Consider the following 20,780-nt stretch of genomic DNA (forward strand, 5'->3'; position numbering starts at 1 on the left):
GGCTTCCTCTTGTTATTAACACCGGATTTTATCGTCCATTACTGCTAAAGCTTCGATGAGTTATAAGGCCTTTTTAAACAAGGCTTCCGAACACGTAGGCTTTCATTAGAAATCTTCTATGAATCTGCCAAAGCGTTTAGTACCTTTAGAGGTGTAATCCTCTCGGTTTTTAAGTCTCCGATAATGTTTCAATGAGTATCAAAATCATCTTGATTAAGGTAGTCTTGAACGAGTCTACCCAAACATTTAGGACCCTTGAAGGACGATATTATTCCAAGCGTTTTTATCTAGGGAGGATATTGTGTAGAGTACCTAGTTAATCGGGTGCTGATTCCCCACGCTTGGCTTGCTCATGAGGAATCTTGCAGTTTCCCTAAGGAGACCTGCGAATAGTTCTTCCACAGATTAAATAATTTTATTACAATATCTCAGGGGCATAGTTTTTCCGTCATAAAGATTTAGCATTTACAAATTGATTACGACTGCGATGCCGTGGAATTAGAGGCTTATTTGCCAAATAGCTCTTTGTTTACTGGCAATCATTGTTGCTACCCAGTGATGAGATCCTCAAAATTTTTAGTATGGAAACATCTATCGCCAGTCTCATTTCTAAGCAGCCTCTATTAAAGGTAGGAATTTATTCTATCTTTTATGATAGGGACCTTTTCAATGCGATGAGGAGATTTCTTTAATGGGTACTACACTTGTAAATAGTATATGTGCGGGCTAAAATACATGTTGCATGTTCATTCGGGGCTTTGTTTATATTTCACAAAAAGTAATTTAACTCAGTTTTTCACTTGAGCACCCATAAAATATCATTCAGATGTCCTCAGTACGTTTAATTCGCCTATTTCAATTAATGTTATATGTTGCCTAGCGAAATATGATTCCTTTTCCAAACTTTATATGCATATTTTACTTTGTGAAGCCGCGGTTATGATTTTTTTGTGCTTGTTAGAGTGTTTGTTATTAAAAACGCGGTATATTCATTGTGATTTCACTGGAGAATGCAGTTTTCCCTTATTATGTTTATAATTACAAAGAATTGAGGGCTAATTTAACTTCCAGAGCTTATTGTAACAAGTAACATGTAGCCAGTGATAACAATTCTAAGGCGGCATCATTACTCTTCCGAAACTTACCCGAATATGTCAGGCGCTTGGCGTGAAACTTGAAAAATAAAACGAATACTCTTTCCCTTGTCAAAACCATGTACTGTCAAAATCAAGCATAAAAACAGGAATCATTTTAATTCGTTGGCCTGAATTACATCACGATTGGACAGCAATATGAGGGTTCTCCACAGGGCATAATGTATTAAAGTCGTCCGTTATGCATCGACCCGAGTTTATTGTCTTGGATACCTGGGATGAAGCAAATTACTGCAGGGATCAAACACAGCCTCTCACTTGACACTCACCCACACAAACAAACACTCACTCAGGAAAAATTGCAAGGAGAATAAGTTCAGCGGAGCAAGTCATGATGCAAATTAACACAAGCGAATAGCACTATTTCGACCTCCAAGAGGCCCTTTTCGATGCATGAAGTTAAAGATCTTCACAACAACATAGAATTGAATTGATGGTTCGGTGAAAACTTTGCCAGAATAAATAGGGAAAGAAATTTGAGGGCGGACGGAGGGGGGAGGGGTGTTTTCTTGTCGATTGCGGACCGTTGGTGAACGATTAGAAAGGAATTTGGCGGAAGAACGGAGTAGGGAGGGGGTAAACTGTTAAACTGTTGAGATGGTTGGAGGCGGACGGGAGTGGAGGCTCGAACAGCGAGGAGGAGGGGTTTTCACGGCTAAAGTTGAATGGTAAGTCAGCTGAAAGAACTATATCAGGTTAAAGAAAAGGCAGGAGATAGGGAGACAGGTCGTGAATGACTGTTTACCATTAATTGAAGAATACCGGGACTAGCCACGGTGATATCTTTACGGAGTCACCCGCAATGCACAAATTGAGCGAAAAATCCACAAAGAAAAGAATCATTCGCCTTGACCAGGATACGAACCCGGATAACCTTCCGGATTACCGGTCGAGTGCTTTAGCCAGTTGAGCTGCCGCGGCGTCATCCTTACCTGTGGAAATTTGAGGACTATACCGGAAAAGGTGGTATGGACTGCTAAGCATATGATGCCACAAGCAGTCCGAATCGTGCCCACAGCGCCAAAGCCGGAGAGCAGAGTCCGAACTTTGACCAGATAGAGGCAGTCGCTCTTGACCAATTTCCTGATCCTGGTCAAGGCGAATCAGTTTTCTCTGTGAATTTTTCGCACAATTTGTGCATTGCGGGTGACTCCATAAAGATAACACCGTGGCTAGTCCCGGTATTCTTAAATTATACTTATATTAATTCCCAGCGGCGTGCGAATTTCACACTGGTGGCACAGCCAGGGAAGAGCTTCACGCTCTCCTATCCAAACCAACATACAGGTTGAGAGTCTGAGTGAGTCAACATTGACAATATTATATGAACGAGCAATTTGTAGGTCGTGAACAGTATATACTGAATTCGATTTTGTAAAAATCAAGGAGGCCTAGGTATAAGTTCTACCCGGGACAAGGAAGGAGATCGTCTAAATCTAGAATCACCTCTTAGATGTCTGCGTTAAGAATATTTCCCTCTCAGTTTATCAAACCATTTTTTTTTCGCTGTATGCTTTTGACGCAAAAGACATCAGCTGTTGGCCCTCCCTCCAAACTCCAATTCCAGGAAAACTAATCCGTCTTTGGCTTCCCTCAGGGTTCCGAGCATATTCTGAGAGAGTTACTTCATTGTGATTCAAAGTATGGTGTATGGAATACCAATGGAAGGGGTATCCGAAGGCCCTCCCTCGGAAATTAAAAAATATATATATATTTAATGGAAATTGTGGTTTTAAAACATTTTTATCTAATTTACGCTGATTCATAATAACTTCATTAAATTCTCTGCGGAACATATTCTATACCTCGAATATTGGAAGGGATGAGTCCCCAACAGCATCGACGCCAGTTCATCGAGGTGAGTCTGGGGTGATGCGAGGTGCGGTGAGAAAGTACAGGGAGGGTGAGCGCGGAAGTACGAATGGTGAGGAGAGGATGCGCTCCATTTCCGGGCTGACATACCACCGTTCCGGGCACTTGATCCCTTGCCACGGCCCCGGAGAACGGCCGAGAAGACGAAGAGAAGGTTCTGGGAAAGCTTTTAATGAAGGAATCAAGTGAAGTGCACACTTTACGACTCTCACATGCGATGGAGAGAGATTGAATGAAAGCTGCCGCCGCTGCGTTGCGGCCACGGGAGGAGTAAGTCGGAGGAAGAGAAATGCTGGGGATTCCGTTTCCCACCGGGGCAATTCATTCTCTCCTGCCCTGTAATGTGTTTCCGATAGTCGAAAGTGGCGATGCTTTTCTGTTTCACTGGAATCACATCTTACAAAACCTTTATTATCCAGTACAAAGGAGTTCTCACTTAAATAATTTATTTCGTTTTCAAGCACGAATTATATACAAATTTTCTAAAATATATCTCGAATAATAGAGAATGGTAAAAGTAACCTGAATACAACACGGCGCATTGCGATTAACTTCATGCATTCCTGGAAAGTTGAATTAAAAAAGATACTCAAATCATTACTTCAAAAGTGGAGCCAGAGCAACATTAAAGTTCAACTATATCATTGGCATATGTCAGAATGTTCACTCTATAGAGTAAACATTCTGACATATACCAATATATATCCATTTTACCCTCTGCTATTACCTAATGAATACGCTATATAAATATGCATAAGTTATATAAATGAAAAAGAATTTGCAAGTTCCACTGAAAAACTTTATCCACTACGCAATGACTTTTGATGCCTTCAGGTGCGTAAAAAGGGTATGAAATTATCAATTGCATTGTTCAGTGAAAAAAAATTTTTAGTGCAAATCACAGTATCTCTTTCATATGTGATGGATCTGTTGCATCTGTCCAGGGATGCCGACTTACAAAAAATATTGGGGGGGCCCAAACCGAGATCTTGCCCCGGGAAATTTTATAAGTGGTTAGTTTTAAGTTTTTTAAGTGTAACCCATATGGAGTCGGTGCCACTGCATCTGTGTTGATCTGGATGTGGTAAAACCTTTTGCTATAACCATCTTAGTCTGAGCTTTTTGAACTATGATACCTTTGAATTATCCAAATTTCAGTACTTAAACACTAAGACTGCTGTTTTAGATGATGCACAATCTAAAAGTGCACAAAATTTCTTTTCACTAGTTTAAAAAATTGTCTGCTACTGTGGGAAGTATCATATGACTTTCTTTTTGACCATTTTTCCTCTTATAGATCAATCTATAACATTTGAAGTGACTTATGAATCATATTTGGATTTGTGGGAATCTTCAGATGAATTAAAACTAAAACAGAAATTTTCCAATAACATTGTAAATGTTTAATGCCCTCTTTACTTTGGACTCATAACTATAAATTTGGGTGAGAATTACTGATTTTGAACAAAATCTCATAAATTTTACATGAAAATCAGATGGTGTGAAAATTCCACAGAGAAAAAAACCATTCACATTGACTGGGATTCGAACCTGGATCTCTTAATAGGATTTTTTGCACAACTTGTGCATTTGCAGGTGACTCCATAAATTTTTCACTGTGGCCAGTCCCAGAATATGTACTTAAATTAAAAATTAGACTTTTTCGGTTAGCATTCAAGATGGTGTGATGTAAATCAATTAACCTATTTTATACTCTTATGTCAAGATTTCTCGTGGCTGAGCTTAAAGCCACCGAGTGCGTCCACCGGGTTGCGGATGGTGGGTCGACCTTTAGATATAGAGGTTAGCTGCGAGATAAGCGAGTTCTCTCGTCGAATAAGCAGTCGTGGACAAAAAGCGGCGGTGTTCTGAGGGGATATTGGGCTACCCTTGGGTAAGGTAGACCATTTAAATGATACCAAAACCTGTGAAGAAACCTGCGACTCGGGGCCTCCAATAATTATGCCTCTCATCACCCAGGGGAGAGGGCAGCAGCTCTTCTTCACCTGTGCGAAGGTGGAGACCATACTGGTCGGTACAGCGGCACACATTTCACTACGGGCGTGGTAACATTTACTTTAACGGCTGTAGTACTGCGATGCGGAATGCAAGGGGAAACCACCACATTATCATCCCAAGGAGTCGCACCTACCCCACTCAATTTATATAATGACATGATGGAATTCTCTCGGGTAAAATATTCCGGAGATAAACTAGTCCCCCATTCGGATCTCCGGGTGGGGACTACTCGAGAGGGTACGTCGGTCAAAGGTGATAGAATGTTAAGGATAGGAACATGGAACGTTAGATCACTTCGTACCTGCGGTAAGCTGGAGAACTTGAATGTGGAGATGCAAAGAATGAACCTCGACGTATCAGTCATTAGCGAAATGAAGTGGCCCCAGGAAGGAGACTTATGGAGTGGAAGCTACAGAATGATACACACAGGATCGCTAAATGGTAATGCTGGAGTAGGCATAATGCTTAGAAAGAGTGCCGGGATGCGTGTCAAAAGCTACTTGCGGTTTAATGAAAGGATAGTAATGGTGAAGATAGATACTAAACCTGTAGCTACTGTAGTGGTACAGGTTTACATCCCTATGTCAGATTATGAAGATGAAGAAGTAGAAGATGTCTACCAAGATATAGTGGAAGTTATCAAGCAGGTAAGAGGGGAAGAAAATCTCATTATTTTAGGTGACTGGAACGCCATCGTCGGCGAAGGTCAAGACGGAATAATAACTGGGAAATATGGGTTAGGTAACCGAAATGAAAGAGGAGAAAGGCTACTTGAATTCTGCACTGAGCACAGGCTAGTGGTTGCCAACACTTTATTCAAAAACCCCCTGCGAAGATGATACACGTGGAAGATGCCAGGAGACCTTAGAAGATTCCAAATCGAGTACATTCTAGTGAAACAAAGATTCAGGAACCAGGTAAAGGACTGCAAAAGTTATCCAGAAGCAGATATCGATAGTGACCATAACTTAGTTATGATGAAATGCCACCTAAAATTTAAAAAATTGAAGAAAGCCGTGAAAAACATATGGCAGGTTGAAAAATTGAGGGAGGTTCAGCATCAACTGGCTTTTAAAGAGGCTGTAGAAAAGAAAATAGGGGAGGATACGGCCAATAAACCAATAGAACAGAGTTGGAAAACCATTAGAAGTGGTCTGCAGGCAGTAGCTGAGGAAGTTCTTGGTAAAAGGAGAGTCGTTATCAAAAAACCATGTATCGCGCAGGAAGTATTAGATCTCATTGAAGAAAGAAGAAAATACAAGGCTGCGAAAACAGAGGAAGGACAGAATCGTTACAAGAGGATAAGTCGTAAAGCGTGGAAGGCTAGAGAAACGTGGATGAAAAGTATTTGTGAAGACGTACAAAACAATCTTAAACATGGAAAAGTAGAGGCCACCTATAGGATAGTGAGGAACCACTTTAAAGTAAGATGTAATACCCTTAGGGACAAAAACGGAGAACTAATGATTGGAAACAAAGAAAAAGGGAAGAGATGGAAGGAATATCTGGAAGATCTGTGCAAAGGAAGCAGCCTCAGAACGAATGCTATCGAAAACGAGAGGGAAGTGGATGCCGATGACATGGGAGCCCCAATTTTAAGATCAGAATTTGATGCGGCTGTAAGAGACCTGAGGATAAATAAAGCATCTGGCATTGATGACATTCCTGCAGAACTAATTAAAAATTCAGGAGAAAAGACGTTGAACCAGCTATACAAAATCATTAGTGAAATGTATTTGACAGGTGAGATACCAAAGGGCTTCGAGAGGAACATTATAATCCCTATTCCTAAGAAGAAAAGAGTGGAGAACTGCGAAGACTTTAGAACTATAAGCCTTACTACTCATGCGTCGAAGATACTGACAAGGATCATCTATAGAAGAATAGAACGAAAAGCAGAGGAGTACTTGGATGAGGACCAATTTGGATTCAGAAAAAACAAAGGCACAAGAGAAGCAATATTGGCCCTTGGACTGCTCATAGAGAAGAGAATGGAAAAGAACGAGCCAATGTTCTTTGCATTTGTGGACTTAAAAAAAGCATTCGACAACGTGGACTGGAGCACAATGCTTGGAATTCTAAAGGAAATTGGGGTTCTTTATAATGACAGAAGAATCATCCACAGTTTATACAAAAACCAAGTAGCGGCGATAAAATCAGGGCCCAGCTGTGAAGAAGCAAGAATTATGAAAGGAGTGCAACAAGGCTGCTCATTGTCACCTGTAATTTTCAACGTATACTTTGAGAAAGCCATTAATGAAATCAAAGAAAAGGCATTGGGAGTGAATATCCATGGAGAAAAAATTAGCATGCTAAGATTTGCCGATGACATAGCCGTTATAGTAGAAACAGAGAGGGATTTGAAAAATATTCTGATTAATATGGGTAGGGTAATGGGTAGATATCAACTGAAAACAAGCACGAAGAAAACCAAGATCTTAGTATGCAGCAGAAGAGAAGAAGTCAAGACTAACATTAAAATAGGGAAGCAAAAACTGATAGAGGTGGATGAATTCGGTTATTTGGGAAGCAAGATAACTAGTGACAGGAGAAGTAAGAAAGAAATTATCAGCAGAATAGCCCAGGCGAAGAGAGCATTCCACCAAAAGAGAGACCTCCTTACAGCGGGAAACTTAAATATGGAAGTAAAGAAACAATTTATAAGAACCTACATTTGGAGTATGCTCCTATACGGAAGTGAGGCATGGACAATGACTGCAGCGGAGAAAGCAAGGATAGAGGCTTTCGAAATGTGGTGCTACAGAAGAATGATGAAGATCAAATGGATCGACCGAGTTAGTAACGAGGAAGTCCTAAGAAGAGTGGGAGAGAAGAGAAGCCTCATGAAAACCTTAACAAGAAGACGGAACAACCTTATAGGCCACATCTTGAGACATGATGGCCTGGTGAAGACAATCGTCGAAGGAGAAGTGGAAGGCAAGAACGGAAAAGGAAGACCTCGAACAAAATATATGGAACAAGTGAAGAAGGATGTGAAAGAGAAGAAATACGTAGGTGTGAAAAGATTATTTGATAGGAGAACTGAGTGGAGAGCTGCGTCAAACCAATCCTAGGATTGTTGACCAGTGATGATGATGATGATGATGTCAAGACTTACACCTTATGCCATCAAGTTCTCTTTTTTGATAATTATTAGTAGATTTATGAGGGATGGCATCTATTTTCCTATCTTGCACCAGTTCCTTCAACTCTCTATACTTCTTTGTACCCTTATACTTCTTCTCAAGGAATATGCTTACATTCCTATGTCCTGGCTTATTGGCTGTGCCAAAACTCTGCACTTAAGAAAGAAAAATTTTATTGCAAATTATCAAAAGTTTTTAATTCCAGAACCTTTAATTGCTATATCAAGTTTCTTTCTCATGAGTGATTTCTTCTTTATTTTCAGAAAATCATTTGGCAGAGAACATCAGCCTCAATTGGTTGTCTTGGAGGAGGTGGAAATTGTCCCTCTGAGGCTCCCCATTTCATTTATTCACCTAGAACTCCATATCTGTGTGAGCTTAAAGAAGATGAAGATATAAAAATAACTGAATCCACTGATTTTACCAAATACCCAGATCCATGGGAGAATCAGGTATAGAGTCTATGCGTAATTGAACAATAGAACGTTTCGTAGGTGAAGAATGTGTTTCAAAAATGAAATACTTTACAGAGTGTGATTTTGGACTACATAATCTGACTATCAAATGTGCTTAGTTGTATGGTAGGCTAGGAATAGCATTCACTTTTAAAGCCCTTGAAGGAGGGCTTCCCTCTCTTATTTCATTTGCGTCATATATTTTTGTCATTTTTTTTACCTACTTCAAATGAAATGATGCGTCAAAGACATGGATTTGTGTGGATTTGTGTGTGTGTGAATCTATGTGTGGATTTGAAATAAATAGGTGGGGGGTTTGTCAGTCATTTAATCTCATCCATCACTGAACTCAAAAACAGGCAAATTATAAAAACATGAGATGTTAAGCTCTCATACTGATGTACCTGCAGGAGCAAACAAAAATGTATTGAATGTTTATACACTAGCAATCTTGTGGCGTAGTGCTTTCAAAATATGTATTTAATACTACATTCCATTAAAGGGCAAAATTTTTTCCAATCATTCATAGCAGCAAGTGATGAAACTGCTCAGTAAACATGTTACATCTTTTAGGTACCTATAGGATGATACATTTCAAGTAAACTAAAACAATTAGAAGCTCTGTAATTTAGCCATGCAACTACGTAATTTAGGACCATTCTATGCTTTTCTACACATCTATTGCTCCTACAAATTTTTCTTCATCAGGTTGTCTTGCCATATGATGTGGCTGTTGAAGTTCTTCTTGATAGGGTTTTTTAGAAGACATCTCTTTTTTCCATTTTCCTTAGTACTCCCTCATTTTACAAGGACTGTTCAGGAAGTAACTATGTATAAATGAAGTACATTAGTAGATTTACTAAATGTATTACATGTATACATCCTATTACTATGACTTTCCTTTACTTTTCAACACAATTTCCATGAAAATTTAGGCACTCATCATACCTATAAACAAACTCTGAAATTCCTTTAGCAAAAAAATCTCCAGCCTGAGCCATTAGCATCTGGTGACCGCATCTTTGAGGTCTTCATTATCCTAAAATTGCTGGGAGCTAAGCCATTTCTTCATATTCATAAACCCATTCCAAAACAACGCCTTCACTCATAATCTTTGGGCCATACACAGTACAAAGTGCCCTATGAATTGCTGCTGCCAAATACTGTTTAACTGTGAACAATCGGATAATAGCACGCACTTCACACTTGTGGTGATTTTCTATTGCAGCACACATTTTGACAAGCTACCAAAAAACAACCAACACTCAAACAACCTTTACTCTACCACGACTCTACGCCAACTGACCTGCCGTGTGTGCTGGCATAACAATGGTGGTACTACCCCCTCTACTTTTCATGTAGTAAACAAACAGTTGCTACTTTCCGAACAGCCCTCTTATGCAGTCCATCCATTTTATCTTCATCATTCTTTGGTAGCATCTTATTTTGAATGCTTCGCCTATCTGTATCATAGTTGTAATAAATTGATCATTTTCTCTTTTCAGTATGCCTCCAAGAACCCTGTAGGGGTGTACACCTCTTGTCTCCTTTACGATACGTCATGTGCTGGAGGAAAGTGCTCCTATCCTTATTACGAGCCAAAACTTGGAGAGCCTCGTCCTGCATTTCTTGGTCAACCAACAATTGGCAGCTCAGGATCAACAGATATGGAAAATCTGCCCCCATACTCCTTGGTAAATAAGAATAATTTTTTTAAAAAGGTCATCACAACTGTACTGCTTATTGAAAGTTGTGAAGGGGTTAGGGATATGTAGGTGATTAACGTCACTTTAATAAATTAAACAGAAGTAAATCCGACCACGTTTATTTGGATGGTTAGCGATACAGTTCGTCTATGTCTCGAGTCCTTCTCCCTTGCCATTCCGTGAGCGTCTCTCTAGCATCTCCATCTCGCGGTGCCTTGCTGGTGCTATGTACCGCGTACCCTGGCGGCAGCGGCAGGGACCTCAGGGTCCCAGGGCAACGACCTCAGCCAGGTGGCTGACCTTGGTGACTATATATATATATCTTGATCACCAGCACTTTAGTCACAAAAACAAGTGACGCACTAAATGCCATTTATCGTAAAGCTGACCACTGGGTTGGTGCTAAAGGAGCATGCTTTTCCTTCAATCTTCTCTTCAATCAGCCTTGACATGGGTATTACCTAAATAGAAGAGAAATGATTTCTTTCTTAGGGCTATTAAAATCATATCAGTCTATGATCTGTAAACTTTTTAATCCACTTAGTTTTTTATCCATCATGGGTCATAGTGATTGCTGTCATTTCCAACTCTATTCACAAACTATTAATATATTTCCAAAAACCAACGTAAATTTTTAGTATAATTTTTTACTTATCATATGAGGCCCATAAGACATCATATTTAGGCTAATGTTGTGGGATTTTGCTTTATAAAAAAGGAACACATGCAGTTTTCCACAACTTCCAGAGCTAAAACCAGTCTCTCACTCACAATTAGTGAGTCAACAGCATGATATAGTACTATGTAGTACTCAAAATCTGTCATCATTAAATTAAGAACTAGTTGAATGTTGCAAGTACTTAACTTCAAAGGTCAGATTTGTCATCATTATATGACTTCTAAAATTTGATACAGTGATACACTTATGTTTACTTTTGGACTATGGTATACTTTCCATTTTGATTTATCAATTGTAACTATAAATTTACCATTGAGTATGGGTATCATTGTCCTCCAAAACATTTTATGAAATAATGTTTAAAGCTGTTTCTTTATGGATTAAAAATTATGGGGATGGACAATTTGGAGTGGTAACACACACTTCCAAATTTGTCGCCTCCCAATAACACCTAAGTTTATGAAATCACGATATTCTCTTGTTTCTAAGGCATTGATGGAAAATATAACTCATTCAATCTCTTTTTAAACAGCCTCCGCGCCCAAAGCGTAAGAAGGGGTGGGGGGACTGGTTGTGTGGCAAGGTGTGGGAGAAGGAAGTAGGGGAGGTAATGTGTGGGGATCCTGTTTCCTTGACACCTGATCAGGTCGAGGGAGAAGTCCTCAGGCTCAAAATGATCAATAAAACTCCACGCTTCTGCCACCCTCTGGTCGAGAGAATAGGCTACAGGACAAGCTTCGCCCCCAAAGACATCCCGAGTCCAGATGGAAAGAAATCCAAGTGCTACCACGAGGCACCACCTCCTCCTCCTCCAAAGGTGCCCTTCTACAAGCGCCTGTTCCAGCATGAGCCCAAGTATGAGGTGGTCTACCCTGAAACCAACCCTCGAGCCAAAGTCATGACCTTCCAGGAAGTTTGCCAATCCATCTGCGACTCGTTCAGGTCTCCGCCCCGCTTCGAATGTTCCATGAGGGATCCCAACTTTACGTTCACCCCAGTCGCTGCACCTCACTACTCCTCCTGCTCACAGTCCGGCTGGAGCGGTTCGCAACCATCACGAGCGTCAACGAAGCTCGAGACATGCGCCAGCAAAACCGCACAGGTTAAGAAGCAACCTCCTCTACCTAATCTACCACCCCTACCACCCCAGCCGGGGAAGGCTTCGAAGTCTCTGGCGCCTTGCGGTAAGAAATGCACGTCCGTGTCGCCGAGCTTCGATGTGAAGGTCCCTTCGCCGACGCCGCAGCCCATACCAATCCTCCCCGGTGCCCAGATGACCCAGGGAAGGCCACTGCAGGCTGGCCAGGGCAGGCCGATGACGGCAGCGGTGACCGGCTTGGCGCCCGTCTCGGCATCCAAGCCGGAGCCGTGCCCCCCGCCGCCCCCACCGCCGCCGCCGAAGATGGTCTGCGGCGGCAAAACGCCACTCGATGATATGCCCTTCCCCTTCTATTCTGAGTGCCCTGAGCCAGCTAAGAAGCCAGAGTCGTGCTACGAGGAGCCTAAACCGCAGCAATCTTGCATCCAGGATCGATGCAAGAGGACGAACTTCGACTCCGATTTGGAGTGTCCGGAGCGAGACGATGGAATACCACAGCCCTTCTTCTCGGAGTGTCCTCCGAAGAAACGGAAGAAATTTGAGGGGTTAGATGATAAATAAATAGCTGCTGTGAGCCGAATCTTATTGTAATTGAATACAGTATGTATTTATAAACACCTTTTCAAGGAGTTTATTCCTTTGTAGTCTTACTGCTTTCAGCAACCGTATTTGGAAAAAAGTTTAATGAAAATGTAATATATCATTGGCATACGTCGTTATAAGTTACCATTACACACTTTTAGTATTCGCCTCGAACTCTAAGGGCCAGATATTAACAAAAGTGCATAGAAGTTAAGAGTAAAAGTTAATGAGTTGTATTTCCGTTTTGATTTGCATCAATAAACTTATGATTTATGTATAAGTTGGCGTAAAAGCTAACATAACAAGCAAGGATAATATTTACCAGTCGACAGGTTAATTTTTAATATTATTCTTTATGAGATTTCTTATAAAATGTGCTCTAATGTTAAAATTTTCGCTATGTGCATCACTTCACGGAAGAGATACGAAAAAATAGACATTGCCATTGTAAACTAAGCCGCACTGTAATCACAGATTACCCGTGGTCAGGCACGTAATTAGAAATATGCTGGGGGGAGGGGGATGTCCTTGGAAAGCATACGGGTTGCCTTCACAGCTAATAGGTTAGTTTCCTTCATCAAAGAAAACGAATGACATTGATTGCGATTCGTTACCCACCGTTAGTCTATTCATAATATACAAATTATTTTGTTTTATGAATCCCAGTTAAGACGAATGTTAAAGATCAATTTTAACCTCATTTGAAAAAGGCCAGATTGGCGCCCATGCGATGCCACTCCACGTGACGTCACAGGGACCTAGTTTCTATACGAGTAGATAGGATTTTTACATCGTCTGAGATTACCAATGCATGCATGAGGCACAGAGCTCAGGAAAACATCTCTTAATAATCACCTATTAAAAATGCCCAAGGTCGGAAAGTTTCCTTCGTTTGATAGGGTATTAATAATCCTTATTTAAACCACGCGCTACCTGCTAGCAGGGTACTCTACGCTACCGCCATGCTCGGCAGCAAGCAGCCTGCATCGTAGCGGCGGCATTCATAGCCTCGCACCTAGGTGGCTTCACCCAGCACCAGCCAGACGTCGCACGGGCTTTTCCCAGTATTCTTATTTAGCCGTCGCGTTTTTGCGCGTTTGAAAATTTACACTTTTCATTTAATAGCGAATAATATAGATGTCGTCATTTAATAATGAGAAGGCGTGAAATATGTATTCCAGGAGTAATAATCTTTCGATTTAGGCAATAAAAAATAATATGAAACCACCCTATTTCTTGTCCATCGCTCGCATCGGTAAACTAACTATGTATTTCATTAAATAAGCCATTAATTTCGTTTGTATGACGCTAACATTTTTATTCATCTGTGGTCTTAGCCGAAGGGATGTCTGCACTCATTCTACCATCCTGCAGTCTCGGCAGTCAGTCTAATCATGCACCTGTCTTTCTTTCGCCATGTGGACTCCAATGATATTACTCTTTGTTATTTTTGTCCATCTGTTCCATTTATACCTTTCAGTGCATTGTCTTGTTGCAAAGGAAATTGAATAATCGATATGTTTTTTTCGACGTGTCTCGGTGACAGTCATTATAAAACGTAACTATAAAAAAATGTAGTGTCAGAGGATGGTCCCATCAGCTTGTGGTCCCCTCAGGGTATGTATCGTGGGCAGTCGCCACAAGAGAAAAACTATCTTGGCGGTGAGCATAGGCGGATCTATGGGGGGCACAGGGGCATGTGTCCCCCCCCCCCCCCCAGACGTTTAAAAAATAGGCAAAATTTTTAATACGGCTATCAATACGTTTGTTTCTTTTTGTGTATTACGGAGCCTCAATTATTTAATAACTTTCACATTAAAATAAAAAGAAAATTTCGTACAGTAAGTGTTCTACATACCTTGTTTTAAATCTCAAGTATGAAAAGATCGTTTGCGAGTCAGACCCTTATGTCCCCCTCCCCAGAAAAAAATCCCCTGGATCCGCCCTTGGTTGCGCTTAAATGAAAGCAACTTGGAAATAAACAAGGCCACTACATATTTGGCCTTTATAAGGTTTGTAACATTTCCCTGCAATTTTAAATTCATCTTATTAAACATTGCAAATAGTTCAAACAAAAATGCAACGTCTCCTAATCTCCTTATGGCTGTCGCTAAGAAAAGTATCTTCTCAAAAAACTGTACTACAGTGTCAAGAACAATGTAGAAGCGCCTTATAAAATTACCTTTTGATAGCTAATGAACTTCCGTGTGTAGTAAAAGCGTCTAAAATCTTCGTCGTTTTCATCACATATAACTCTCGAAAAAGTCGATCATCAAGAGCATGGGATTTGATTTTTATTAACTGCTGTATATACCACATTTAAGGGCTTGTGAAAGCGATCACTCAGTTTTTTTTGCTTCTAGATGCTGTCGAATAATGACACTATGAATATCAAGGAAATTTGGTACACTTACAGATTTTCTCAAGTATGCAGTACAGCCTTGCATAGTATGCAATACCAACCACTTACTAATTCAGCCTTGATAATATCTTTGGAACCGATCTGTTTGGAAAATGATTATTCAGGTAAATATTTTACGAAAACCCACCAAAACTAATTATCAGATGTCCTGATTCCTCCTTCAATAAAATCATTTTATTATTATTATTCCTCTTTGGATTCACACCCGTTTTATTCACACTGAACCTCACTGCCGAAGTACTCCGTGTCGTGAAGTTGTGCCAACGATATACCAAATGAGATGAAACCCCTCCCAAAGTTTCACTTGTGCGAGAAAGGCTCAGAAATATTTTTTAACCTTTCTCACTTTAAAATGCAAGGAAACATATGGTTAAAATTATTTCTTGATACGGGAAGCAATGTAAACATTAAAAAAGAAGCCTGAAAATGGAAGTAAAATTAAGGCTTGAACCTACAAATTGGTCACATCCTCAGGATCCTCCGGCGTCCCCCCCTGCCGCCAACTAGGCTCTTTTCGCCCCCGATGGTCTAAAGTACCGCCCTCAGGGGGTAGGAATCGAACGGGAATCGAAATACGGACCTTTGGCATTCCGGGCCGCTGCTACGCTATCCAGGTTCCTGATTTCCCATGGCAATTCTTCCCAGGCTCACGGTGCTAGAAGTTAGGCCCTCGCGGTACATCAAGGATGACGACGCGAGGGAGAAAGGACTTCAATGAAGCCACAACCAGTTGAGAGTCTCAAACCTATGCTAAAGCCGCACATAACGGTATATGTAATATGTCGAAGTCTGCCCCGTAAACGGCGGTGAAATATACTTAACTTGCCATGAGAAAAAAATTCCCCTGGACCGGGAATCGAACTTCGGACCTTTTTTCAATAGACATTCGAGGCTGACAAAAAATACGCACGGACACTGCCTTCTAATTTTTACTGTAGCAAATACTCAGACTGAACACCTAGAATTTCCTAGACCGGATAATTTGGAAAATAGGAATAATCAAATGACTAGACATACACTGAAATAGTGATTTTATTTTTTTAATGTACACAGCAATCAATTACACCAACCAAATGTATCAAATCATCAATCCAAACAGTTGCAATCAGTGGTCAATTACTCAAAGGCTACAGTTTGTATAAGTGTGATAAACATGTTTCGTCACAGTGATTTTACAGTTTTTGTAGTAATTTTATAATTTCTATAACCGGAGCTCACTTCTTATTCGGGACATTCCGTGTGTTCCATAACCTTGAATTCAGTTTCTTTGATGTCATATCCGCTGAGAACATTGACAAGGGTCTTCTTGATGTCCTCGCTCAATGTTGGCTTGCGGGAGAGGACTGCGGCGCGGTATTGGCGCCCAAAGTCGTTCTTGGCCGCATCGAACGTTGGCTTGCACCCCAAGTAAACGGCGTAGTTGTCGTAATCGGTGGCGATGATGGACTCCATGTAGACTCCTGAAAATTCGAGGAATAATGAGACTCATTGGGGTAAACATTTCATTCTGCCATTATTACAGTGGTAATTTTTTCTAACAGTGTTACTACTAACAGTGGTTACTCTACTAGGTACTCTATTGGTAACCCAGTTGAAGCATGGTTTCAAAATAAACAGCGGTTTTGTGCCTTTTCCCGCCTGTGTTGAATGTGGAAATTACGGTTAAAGCTCTCTCCTCAAAGATACAAGTTAAGTTTACTCCTATTTAACCACTACATTTATCATAAGCAAGGAGGCCTCATCGATAAGAATTTAAATAAATTTAGGGGAGCGAAGCACCCGAACTTTTGGCGTGCACATAGTAATACCTACAAATAGATGATTTGTAGAGAGTCTTAGGCTCTCTTTGACAAATTCCGTTTATAAAATTAATATTTTTCACTGTAGAGAGATTTTATTAGGGAGAAACTCGACATGTTAGGTACTATAGATAAACTTCGTTTTCCCGTGTAAAATCGTTAACCTCTGGAAAAACCGCTTTCGAAAGGAGCGTTATTACAAAAAAAGGACAAATAAGGCTTGAAGAAATTCTTTATATTTAATGACTTCATAGCGTAAGTTACTGAACAGTTTGGATAAGCAGATTTTGGACTTACCGTCATATTTCTCAGCATCACTCTTCTTCATTACTCCGAAGAGCATGGAAACCTTCTCATTCTGCCATGGCTTGCTCACACCCTCATAAGACAGCTCCTTCCTGTTCTTGTCCAGGGCAGTGAACTTGACTTCGAATTTCTCGTCCCCGCTTGTCTTTTGATAGGTCACTTCATATTTAGGGCAGTACTTAGTTTCTTGATCGGGATGGTTGGATGCGCAAGTAATGACGTACCATTTTCCGACCATCTGAAAATAAGAAATATATATTTCTATTTCAATGAGAGGCACTCAAAATGATTCCTTGTTAAATATTATCTATAACAATGGACCTAAAATACGAGTAAAAATTTCCACTATATTTTGTTGAAATAATTATATTTCATTCATTACAGCTTCTTAGAGCTTCTTCCTGATGTTTTACGAAATTTCTCCTTTCTTATGTGTACAATCCTTCAAATATTATCTTATTCACCTCGGACAGTGAACAAATGACACTTTAGAGATAAATCTCTACTCTCTCCTACAAATTTACACAATTTTCGCATACTCCCCACGGCATCAAGAGTTTTCAAATACCTGTAAGCTCTCAATATCGCATCGCACGAGAAAATTTCACCTAAACCGCGAACAGAACCACAGGTATTCGAAGGCTATTAGCCGGCTATTTTGGCAGTCAGTTATCCTAAATATATACCTTGAAATTTCGAACTTTAGGCCTATTTGCCAGAGCCTTTCGCGTCTAATCGTAGCATACATTATTGGAATAATAATCAAGGGAATATCCACCATCGAATTTGAATTATTCGAATGAAACTAAATCTTTATATTGTTTTAGCTAGGTTCTTTTCATTCACTTTTTCGGAATATTAACGCTGCGAATAATAATTATTATCACTTTTTGTCAACGGTAGTACATATCCTGCGAATATGAATGTAGGCGTCTTATATCACTTTCACACTATTTTTAGAACAAACACAAGAATAACAAACTCATATGTAATGCATATTGCGCATTCGGAAACAAACTATCTTGCTAAAAATGGCGTGCCATGAGAATCGCTTCTTGAGAGCTGAAAACCCAAACATTGTCCCAGGTCATCGCTGTACAAGTTCAAGGCTACCCACGCGCCTCCGCGTTCCTTAAGGTCAACATTCAGCCTCTTCCCTCTCTCTCCGAGAGAACTCCGAAAAACCGGTTCCTCCATCTGATTAATGACAGCGCCGAATGAAATTCGTGCGAAATTACGTCACCTGCTTCAGCAGTATTATGAAAGCGGAAATGGCGTTGATGGTAAGCAAAGGACGTGAAAGTGTTGCACCTTGTTTGATTTGCTTCAGTTTGAACGAATGCCTTGGAATAGGTTTCGAAGGGTCAAATTTTGAATATTGGTAATCATTTTCGCTAAACTTGGTAAAGTATTTGCCGGAGAAAGATATTCTTTTAAATCAAAGATGAAAATCTTTTTACTTGAAAGGTTATGAAAGAGCAAAGAAATTTATATCAACTACTTACTAAAACGAAATGAGAATTTTTAATGAATTTTTGATCGCAAATATTTTTTACATCAACGTTTTGCGCTTGTAAGTTACTCTCTCAAAATATATTGCGCGAGTCTTTGGAATTTAATGGAATAAATGGCGTCCAAAAGTATGCTGTAGCTCATACTCATCTATCGAACCTAATGATTTTATTTCTGACGGGCGAATTAAATGTCTCAAAATTACAGCATTCCATTAGGGTACAAAAAATTGGAGAATAATCAATACTGTAAGAGCCTGAGCCAGGGAGACAACGGCTGGAACGCATTGAGAAAATTATACGAGGTCCTATAATGAAGGAGAACGATAGACGTCATCGGCTGGTTGAAAGAAGAATTCTTAAAAGGCTCTAGAAAATCATCTCGGCTGCTTGAAAAGACTGGTAACCGTCCGATGTTTATGTTCTAAAACAAAACTCATCAATATGAATAAATATTACGAAAGGAAGAATTTATGGAAACCCTCTTAATTTGTCAATCTTCAAATATCACACATTTTTGGCGTCATGTCGCCTCGGATATTTCTAATTGAGACTATAAAATATTGAAATTTGTGGAAGTTGTATATCAGACGAAAGTGAATCGTCTCTGAAACTAATATTTTTAGCTATATACAAGTTTTAAGGCAGTAAATTTGCTCTGGATCGCGGATAAATCTCCGTAAGCCGACAAGAAACTCGAGAACGCTGTCTTCAATTATTGACTAAGACCCTAGATAATTTTTCTTCGTTTTCCGAGAAGCTAAGGGGTGACGCCAGCCTTATCTCACCTTCTCAGGGTCGAAGGGGTACTTCCCGATGGCAAACGGGCACTTGTCTTTGATAGCGGCGTGTGCTCCGGCGACCAGGAGCATCGCGGCGACGAGGGAGAGTTGAAGCTTGGCCATGGTTGTGCTTGAAGTTGCTCCGGCTGGTGCGAGTACTTGAATGCTGATGGACCCTTGCATGCGCTGACCCCAGCCTTTATACCCGCGGTGGCGGCCGGGGGGGGGGGGGTGGGTTGGCCTTGAATCCAGCCAACAAGAACATGGCTCCCCGCCTCTTGCCATCTTCCCGCCCAAGGGCAGAGGAGATCATCTTGGTGGGAGGTGACGCGGGGTGAACTTGGGGTGCGCGAAGATGGAAAGGGGAGGTATTTGCAATTTTCCGGGCGGGGCAGGAGCGGTTCATTCAGGAGGAATTGATGAGCAGAAACCTTTTCGGCATCTGCCCGTGTCTTACGGCATCAGGGGGGAGGAAGAAAATTTTAAAGGGAGGAAGGACCGAAACATAAACATCTTACCTTTCTACATTGTGTTTTTCTTGCCTCAAGAAAGAATTAGAATCTTTCATTGGCTTCTTTCAACTTTGAGTAATTGTTGAGTACTCTTGAAAGTTATAAAACGTAGGCTAAATAATGGCAAAAATTTAATTTCTTAGTCGTAAGCAGTACAATCAGGCATACTAATGTTTATCATTTTAACCAACAGTTCGAATTGAAATGTTTTTATGGAAGAGGAAGGCCTTGTATGACGTAGTGATTAATAATCTAAAAGAAAAGAAATAGGTTTACATGAAAAGATTAGCCGATAGGAGAATTAATAGAGAGCTGCGACTATGATGACGGAACGTAAGTCAAACCAGTTGGCCGAACCCCTGAATCTGAACTTGTGCTAGCAGTACGATATATGAATAGCGTTGCTAAAATAATTTTTACTTATTCCATATTTACTAATGGTAATTGCCGCAGAAGGGATTCTTGGCTGTGGAGGGTTTTGGTGGGCTCGTTAAAATTCAGTTTGGGGGCATTTAGAATGATGAAGTGTAAATGGACCTACGCAGTAAGCGATCAAGGAATCCTTGAAGGAGCGAGGAAAAATAGAAGTCTTTGACAATCCTGAGACTTAATTGCTATGGGACACGGTCTGATGAAGACAAAGGACAAGAGGGCGGGAAGTAAGGCAAAATAAATCGTCGTATCAGATGCATTATCAAGTTATTAAGGTTATAAAGAAAAGAAATACATAAACACA

General features: G+C 40.4%; 2 protein-coding genes across 2 annotated transcripts; one reads left to right on the top strand and one right to left on the bottom strand.

Annotated features, from left to right (window-relative positions):
- Nucleotides 1-546: 546 nt before the first annotated feature.
- On the top strand, nt 547-12,764 carry LOC124157343 (keratinocyte proline-rich protein-like). The gene is made up of 4 exons (XM_046531988.1): nt 547-629; nt 8,455-8,643; nt 10,152-10,340; nt 11,564-12,764. The coding sequence occupies exons 1-4, from the start codon at nt 582-584 to the stop codon at nt 12,689-12,691; spliced, it is 1,554 nt and encodes a 517-aa protein (XP_046387944.1). The 5' UTR covers nt 547-581; the 3' UTR covers nt 12,692-12,764.
- A 3,384-nt stretch (nt 12,765-16,148) lies between these two features.
- On the bottom strand, nt 16,149-19,707 carry LOC124157344. The gene is made up of 3 exons (XM_046531989.1): nt 19,539-19,707; nt 17,231-17,477; nt 16,149-16,594 (listed from the first exon to the last, which is right to left on the bottom strand). Exons 1-3 carry the CDS (start codon nt 19,653-19,655, stop codon nt 16,356-16,358), a joined length of 603 nt encoding a protein of 200 aa, XP_046387945.1. The 5' UTR covers nt 19,656-19,707; the 3' UTR covers nt 16,149-16,355.
- Between the last annotated feature and the right edge of the window lie 1,073 nt (nt 19,708-20,780).

Source organism: Ischnura elegans, chromosome 4, assembly GCF_921293095.1.
Source record: "Ischnura elegans chromosome 4, ioIscEleg1.1, whole genome shotgun sequence".
In the NCBI taxonomy this organism is placed as follows: domain Eukaryota; kingdom Metazoa; phylum Arthropoda; class Insecta; order Odonata; family Coenagrionidae; genus Ischnura; species Ischnura elegans.

What these genes read in the sequence shown, in the direction of transcription:
- LOC124157343 (XM_046531988.1), top strand. Translation starts at nt 582, where the DNA reads ATGGAAACATCTATCGCCAGTCTCATTTCTAAGCAGCCTCTATTAAAG. An exon ending in CTAAGCAGCCTCTATTAAAG is followed by an intron (nt 630 to 8,454) that starts GTAGGAATTTAT and finishes CTTTATTTTCAG; the next exon opens with AAAATCATTTGGCAGAGAAC. An exon ending in ATCTGCCCCCATACTCCTTG is followed by an intron (nt 10,341 to 11,563) that starts GTAAATAAGAAT and finishes CTTTTTAAACAG; the next exon opens with CCTCCGCGCCCAAAGCGTAA.
- LOC124157344 (XM_046531989.1), bottom strand. Translation starts at nt 19,655, where the DNA reads ATGGCCAAGCTTCAACTCTCCCTCGTCGCCGCGATGCTCCTGGTCGCC. An exon ending in ACCCCTTCGACCCTGAGAAG is followed by an intron (nt 17,478 to 19,538) that starts GTGAGATAAGGC and finishes TCTTATTTTCAG; the next exon opens with ATGGTCGGAAAATGGTACGT. An exon ending in TGATGCTGAGAAATATGACG is followed by an intron (nt 16,595 to 17,230) that starts GTAAGTCCAAAA and finishes TCGAATTTTCAG; the next exon opens with GAGTCTACATGGAGTCCATC.